The sequence below is a fragment of the Primulina tabacum genome, chromosome 14 (genome assembly GCF_025594145.1).
Source record: "Primulina tabacum isolate GXHZ01 chromosome 14, ASM2559414v2, whole genome shotgun sequence".
In the NCBI taxonomy this organism is placed as follows: domain Eukaryota; kingdom Viridiplantae; phylum Streptophyta; class Magnoliopsida; order Lamiales; family Gesneriaceae; genus Primulina; species Primulina tabacum.
The window spans coordinates 28272828-28280867 of record NC_134563.1 but is presented as its reverse complement, the minus strand read 5'-3'; the positions used below and the strand labels follow the sequence as shown (position 1 = coordinate 28280867).

General features: G+C 34.4%; 1 protein-coding gene across 3 annotated transcripts; it reads left to right on the top strand.

Annotated features, from left to right (window-relative positions):
- The first annotated feature begins 2592 nt into the window (after positions 1-2592).
- LOC142525478 (uncharacterized) lies at positions 2593-7573 on the top strand. Of its 3 annotated transcripts, none has more exons than XM_075629790.1 (9): positions 2593-2862; positions 2958-3063; positions 4326-4609; positions 4778-4883; positions 4961-5293; positions 5419-5495; positions 5608-5732; positions 6313-6681; positions 7257-7573. In XM_075629790.1, exons 1-9 carry the CDS (start codon positions 2774-2776, stop codon positions 7277-7279), a joined length of 1512 nt encoding a protein of 503 aa, XP_075485905.1. In that variant the 5' UTR covers positions 2593-2773; the 3' UTR covers positions 7280-7573. The 3 variants fall into 3 exon arrangements, with proteins under 3 accessions (XP_075485905.1, XP_075485903.1, XP_075485904.1); XM_075629788.1 differs by having other exon boundaries at positions 2596-2862; positions 4961-5311; XM_075629789.1 differs by having other exon boundaries at positions 2597-2862; positions 4329-4609; positions 4961-5311.
- The last annotated feature ends 467 nt before the right edge of the window (positions 7574-8040 follow it).

Below are 8040 nucleotides of genomic sequence, written 5' to 3'. Positions count from 1 at the left end.
TGTATTGTTATGCCGTCGAAACATCAGTTGATTTAGAGTGATCAGATTCAGTAATGATTTCGATGATATCGTTGATATGAATTAGATTGTACCTTGTTCAGATATGGATCAGATTATATACTGATTTGAGTATTGATCAGAAAAGGTTTTGAATCGAATTATATACTGATATTGTATTTATGTGATTGTCATTGCCAGACTGGGTATGGACAGATTGGAATACAAGACTTCGTCTTCGTCAGACCGGGAAGACAAATGTATAATTCATGTTTTGTTTGGGGAAGACTCAACTCAAATGAGATTCAATTTGAGTTTCCCAACCAAATCACATACTAGAATTGTTGTTTATCTTTTTATATGATTATGCTTTGTTTATAGATTTATATTCAAGCATTTGAGATAAGAACGTCATTTGGTAGATTCGCCAAATTACTAGATGTTCAGTGGTATCGACGCTTCGGATCAGAGTCACTCCGATTGTAGATATTCGATACAGACAGGGCCGAAGTCTAGGAATAAGACGTACAGTCACCCGATTGGGAGGGTAGGTGACAGACAGTGACGTCTTATTCACACCGGGATCCCTAGAGTTAGATTTGAGTTGAGTCAAGATATGAATTGAATTGAGTTGCATGCTTATTTTATTTTGGTTTCAGAGATTATGGAACCCATTGTTACTGCATGCTTATTTTGATTTAGTTTCATAGACTATGAAACCTATTGCTATTGATTTTATGCATGATAGTATGCTTTATGATTTATATTGTGTATATGCATGTCTACCATGTTTTATACTGGGATTTATTCTCACCGGAGTATCCGGCTGTTGTCTTGTTTTGTATGTGTGCATGACAACAGGTGGGACAAGATCGGGGTCAAGAAGATTACGAGAGAAGACGAGTTTAGAGTGGTGATTCCGGACTTATTGTAGACTTGGTTTAATACTTGAAATTTAGTAGTTGAACATTAGACTAGTTTGAATATTTGTTGTACATTATTGTACTTTTATACTGAGATGTATATTGGTTAAATTCCATTACGTTCCGCACTTACATTTTAAAAAGAAAAATTTTTAGACCCTGTTTATCTTAATTGATAATTAAATCCCAAAGATGATTAAGAAGATGATTAGCATCCGGGTCCCCACAGTATCTATCGACTTGCTGAGAAATTCTATTATCTTGATTTCGATCCACAAGATTTGCATCACTTGAGAATGCAATTGGATCACTATAAACTTCATGTTGCTGGCCATGAAAGATTTCAGAATTTATCAACTATTTCTGAATTATGTCGAATATTAATTGAGACAAATAAGTCAAGAACCTACGATTTGATTGACAGGTGATTTATACATTTTTATCTACGTCGTTTACTTAGTTATCGAATCTGATATATTTATTTAATTGATAGGTTGATTCGTCTTGTTTTAACTCTCCCCGTTTCTACATTAACAATGGAACAAACATTTTCAGCAATGAAACTTGTTGAAACAGCTCTTTGTAACAAGATGGAAGCAGCGTTTTTCGGAGATTCTATGGTAATCTACATCGAACGAGATTTGGTTGAAAAAATTGATAATGATTTAATAATTAATGAGTTTTATTCTAAGAAGAATCGAAGAGCACCACTTCAGTAATATTTTAGCTCCATGTTTTTGAAGGTATTAAATATTAAATACTCTTGTTCTTTATTTTTATGAAGTCAATGTTTACATATTTTTTATTTTAAATTTTTTAGTTAATTATTTATTTTATTAAATATAGCATGGGGCAGAGCCAGCCCCAGGTAATTTTGAATCTTGGCTCCGCCCTTAATCTGCACATGTTTTTACTCGAGAGGGAAGCATAACCTTTTTCATTACCTTGTCGTCCAATTAACAAATAACAGAAGAATTGTTGACATTTTTAAATGATAATATCTTTGTCAATGTTACAATCTACGGATTGGACCATTGTCCATAACTTTAATTTTCAGAAAGACGATATCTCTATATGTTCTTGTAGAAATATATCATTTATTTTGATTTTGAATGCGATATAGATGAATTATTAAAGAAATATGTATATTAACAAAAAAAAGATATTAAGTAAAAAAGTAAAATCGTCAAACTGACGTCTATCTACACTTTTTATAATATTGATTTTATTTTTACAAACTATAAAATTTTGTATTGATATAAATCTTATTTTATATATAAAAATTCAAGTGCCACCTTACGTGATAAGTAAATTTTAGGTTAGTTGACAATTTTTTAAACTAATTTGAATATATATTATTAAAAATTAATAAGTAATTTAAATGAAAAAAAAAGCAGCAAGACACTAAATTTGTGTCTATCACCCACGTTTTCAACTAATAGATATTTATAAACTATTATTTATATTTTGATTTTTCTCTCAGAAGGATAAATTCAAATTTTATTTGTTATTATAAATTAATATTTTATTACAAGTCAAATAAAAAAATAAAATATTATTTTAGTTTAGCTTATTTATCTTATCAGTCAAATTGATGACCATAATGTATTAAAAAATATATATATTTTTTTTTTATTAAATGAATCAATTGTTTAAATCAAATCAAATCTATAAAAAGTACAGATAATTAGGGTTTTGGAAAACCTGAAATTTTATTTAGAAATTTCAACTCCCCTCATTAAACGATAGACTTGAAAGCTGAATCAATCACTTGTCGAAGCACATAATCCCCAACTTCACCACTATTATTTATTTTTTTAAAAATTTTTTATTGCGATTTTCTGCGAATAATAATGGCGGCCATGGAAGAAGAACCGGGAATTGAAGTGCAGATTGAGCATGCCGTGCGCTCTCGACTTCAGCATTTCAAAGACCAAGCCGAGTATGTATGAATTATATGTAAGATACGACACAGCCGTTATTGTTCGGTTGATTTTTGTTATCCGGTTTTGCTTTTTTTGGATGCGCGAATTGCAGTTCACTGACGTTGGAAAGTGTGAGGAGGCTGCTAGAGAAGGATATGGGGCTTGAGGAATTTGCTCTGGATGCCCACAAGAGATTCATTCGCCAATATTTGGAAAAGGTGAATCATTACCTCCTTTGCTTCTTGCCATACTTCGTGCCTCGTAAATCTAGGAGTTGGTTTTAGGAAGAGTGTTTTCTGAGAACAACCTGTCCTTCTTATGTAGTTGTTTTGTGTTTCAGTTTTCAAATTGTGGGTGCTCTTGTTAAGTTGTGTGTATATATGTTTTGCAAACACGTCCATGCTATGCTGGTATTATGTATTTAAATTAATGAAGCTTCAGACTATTTTTACTAGAGAATTCTTTTACATAATGGGTTGAATATGTATTACGTAATTTGTGTAGACAATGGGTAAGTGTTACAGTCTCTAGCTGTCTGGTTTCCGTATACATGTGACGGAATTGAAAGGTTTGGTTTCCCTTTGGCCGGGCAGTTTGAAATATTCGTTGAGGCAAATCTTAGAGGTGGTAATCCATTTGGCTTTCTAGTTTTGTTGTGCCATACCCTGCCCAACTCCTGCTTTATCCCTTCCTCTGAATATTGGGAAAAAAAAAAGAAAGAAGACGCATGTTGAGATCACCTGGGATAGAATCTTTATAGTACCTATGAAAATTTATTTGTGTTTATCATTCTCTCTTAAAAGCTAGGAATGACTGAAATATGGTCAGTTTCTCCGGAATAGCATTTGCATTTCTGGTGCCGAAATTATTTTTATTTATCTTGATTTATAATGTTTCAAAAGCAAATTTTGTGTCTTGAAGATAAAGACTCAATACACTGGAAGGGCAGCTTGATGCCTGAAATTTTCATGAACAACTTCTAGCGTCCTCTAATTGGAAAAAGCACCTTCTTATTGTCCTTATAGTGCAACGGCAACCCCTCAGTTGGGACCGATGTTGAAGTAAATAATATAAGGGATAAAAACAGAGGAAAGAACAAGATCCATACCCTTCACACCCATTGGGACAGTTTGTCTGATCTGAATACATCACATGATAGTGGAAGTGGAATACTGATTAGTGCCATTATTTCTACTTACTTTAGCCGTTACCTGTTCATGGTGGTGGGTGTCTGCTTGAATTACTTTTTGACTGCCTGGTGAATACCTCCAGGTTCCAATTTCTGATCCCACGATATTGCTGTCCGTGTAACTTCTGATTTTGAATGTATATACTGACAAATGAATGTTCTTTCTTGAAAACTTTGAAGTGTATTAGCTTCTAACAGCTTTTTGTTGAGGAAAGCAGAGAATCTGTCTAGTAACTACAAATCTGAAATTCTCAAGTATTTTAACCAGTTTCGTTATTCTGTTCCTAATAGCAGCAAATGGATGGTCCTGATAATTGTGACTCTAAGACATTATCTGATGTGGATAAAGACAACCATTTAAGTGATAAAGAAACAGCACTGTTGCCGAAGCAGCCTGAGACAAAGAAAGAATCAACAAAATCTACTCCCGACGACAAGGAAATGATGGAAGACTCCCCTATATTGGGTGTCTTGTCCTCAAAATCTGAATCTGGTGCTCAGGCATTTTCTTTGAGCGAGAGCACAATTAAGAAAGCCATTTGGGAAAGAGCCGATCATTTTCTAGCAAACTCTGAGTGAGAATTTTCATTTTATAACTATTTTTGCTCTGTTCTAATTAGTTTAAGTTGTTCTATCCTGGACACTTGCCTTCTGAACCATGATACTGCCAATTTGAATTATAAGTTTGGTTACATTTCTGTTGCTCATGATCAATTATATATGTTTCTTCCTATATTTTTCAGGACAATAACATTGGTTGGTGTTCGTCGACTTCTAGAAGAGGACCTTGGACTTGATAAAAATACCCTTGACCCTTTTAAAAAGTATATAAATCAACAAATAGATCAGGTTAATACAGTGTTTATGTGAGCCCTGATTCTCTTAAAATGGCTACATATAACCTTTATTTATCTTTTGCAATACAGGTGTTTAATCCACCCAAAGGAGCTAAAGCTGCAAAAGGTATGAAGATAAATTCCAAGAGCTCTCGAAGTAAAAGATCAGGAAAGACCAGCAGCGAAGAGGGGTCTGATACTTTGGGTGGTGAAAGTGATAGTATGGAAGATAAAGTAAAATCAAGAAAGGAAGCTGCTCATAGAGAAAATAAAAAGCTGGAAGAGGTGAAGAAACGTAAAAGATCAACGGTGGGTGATTTTGATGTCTCCAGCGCGAAGCAGAACAAGCTTGCAAAGAGGCAAAAAGAGGAAGACAATGAGTCAGATGATGCTGGAAATGTCTCTGAAGATGGTGACTCTAAAGTATCTTTGGAAAAACCAGTACTGCTATTGCTTTCCTACTTCAACACCTTCAAAATCTGATATATGTGTCTGTATAAATTGATTTTATGTTGGTTTGTCTTTGACTAGAACATTTTGATGAACAGAGGAAAGAAAAACTAGCTCCTGGATATGGTGGAAAAGTGGAGCATCTGAAATCAGTGATCAAAGCTTGTGGAATGAGGTTTGTGCTGGAACCACTTTGGTTCTTCTCCTTTATCTTTTAAATTTCCTCCCTGGTGTTATTGACCTGGACCCATTGATATGACACCTTATCATTTCTTATTGGGAATCAGTGTTGCTCCTTCCATTTACAAGAAAGCTAAGCAAGTGTCAGATGAAAAAAGAGAGGCCTTTATAGTGAAGGAGTTGGAAGGGATACTCTTAAGAGAAGGACTATCCAAGGATCCCAGTGAGAGAGGTAATAATTGGTTCCCGGTTTTCACTTATGTGGTCATCATCCCTACAAATTTAATCTAGAAGCCAGCTTTTCGAAGGCCAATGTGCATGGTGAATATACATGTTATTCTATTAGTTGAAGGGGCCAATGAGTTAGTACAGTTTTAGGAAAGATGGTCAAGCTGTATCTTGGTTTCCATCTCATGTAACTTAGTTCAGTGTATTGCCAACAGTTAAAATTGTGTGTTCACGTGATCTAGTGTCTGTGTCTATTAATCAGTAACTAGAAGATAATGTTTCCTGAATTTTTATTAATCGGAAGTGTCAAAATGATTAAGCTTTGGAAATCTGCAAGCGTATGTAACTTGACTCTGAATCACACTGTCAGAACAGATTTTGAAGCGACTTGCGGTTCATAAGAAACCATCTCAATTGAATGATTAGCATGCTTGGTTTTACAAATTGCCTGCAGCAGTAAATTTATTCACCATCCATGCACAGCATATTATCTGAATTATTGGATTCAGTTGTTGAGCATCTTCTCTGTGGCTCTCCTTTGTCCCTCTTTCTGTTTAATGTTGCCGCCAAATTCATGCTTTCAGAAATCAAGGATTGTAAAAAGAGAAAGGAAACAGCCAAAGAACTTGAAGGTATTGACATGAGCAACATCATATCGAGTACTCGAAGAAGGTCAACTTTCAGTTTTGTATCTCCTCCTAAATTTGAAACACGTGCCAAAGGAGACAAGGCTGGTCCTAAAGATATTAAAAACAAAGAAAAAATTAAGAAATGTCAGAATGATGACAATAAGGAGGAAGGGGAGAACAAGAAGGAACATGAAAAGGTAGAGAAGGCAAAGGATGAGCAGACTTTTGAGGAAGAGGAGGGTGAAGAAGACGAAGAAGTAGAAGATGATGACGATGAAGAGGCAGAAGAAGAAGAAGAAGAAGAAAGCGAAGAATTTAATGGAGGTAAACTAGATTAACATGAATTGATTTTTTACCTTTCTATTTTCTGGTCCAATAGTTTCTAATATGAAATGGAAACCTAAACCAATTTCCATGAAGGCCACTTTTCAATGACGAGTAACCAATCTACATGTGATTACTGTGTTTCAACACAAGTCCTCCAAGTAGCTTCCTAAGAAGGTGGTGAATAATATGTGTTTCAAATAATTATATTAAAACTGGAAGGTCAAGGCCACCTATTATATCAAAAAAGAAAAAAAATATGGAAGCTCAAGTAATGCTGTTTGGTCATAGGATCATAATACAAGTAATTGATCGATTCTTCATAATGACTCGAGCTAGCAACTCAGCATTATTATACACGTCAGTAAGTTAGAAACAAAAACCGACACTTAAAAATGATCTTTTCCGAACTTTAAATAGCATTAACATGCACTCAGTGGGCTGTGACCTTGCACTAATGTAATCTTCGTTTAAAGAAGATTTGATACGATTAGCAGTAGTTGATTACATACCATTCTTTCCAAACAACAGAAATGGATGAGAAGATTCTCACATTTTCTCATTTTTACTTGCAGATAATAATGAGGAGAGCGATTGAATTCTGCCTTAGCTGGTTGTTGAAGATATTTTACAGACTTCTCAATTCTCATAATAGTGTATACTAATATGAGGGATGAGGTACACCATCATTTTCTTGGACATAGTGTTAGTTATATGCTTGTTTTGTATAACTTTATTAGTTGAATTGATCTCAGTTTAAGACAGTGCGCTCTGAGGCGCATCGCTGTACTGGAGGCGAGTTGTGCTCTTAAAGTAAGGTACACTAGGCATTAATTTTTATGATGTACTTGGACGAAGTAAAATTTGCTATAATATTATGCAATATCAAATATACTCTAATGGCTATTAAACAATAGCGCAAATAAAATATTCATAAAATAATACTTCGCATGAATAAAGAAAAAACATCTATCATATGAACATCAACTTCAGCTATGTTGATGTAGCCCCAAGTTCCAAAATTTTCATATTTCCATATTGTTATTATTTTCGCGAAGATTGATCTTTCTTTCGAGGAAACTATGATCAATGGACAGTGTTTTGTATTGAAAAGCAGTATTTTCTTATGCATAAGAGAGCTATTTTTGGAGAAACACATTCTGTAAAGTCTTTAAAAAACTCCGCCATTTTCTTTCTTCTTTCAACAATAAAATAACGTGTGGCAGATCAGCAGATGTAGATGTAGATGAAGTTGGTTTTCTCTTTAGTTACTTAAGGTGACCACAAATTTATTAGTGCGCCCAACAAAGGGTGCCTTTCGGCTTTCAGATGTGCCCAATGGGCAGGGACTGCTGCGTT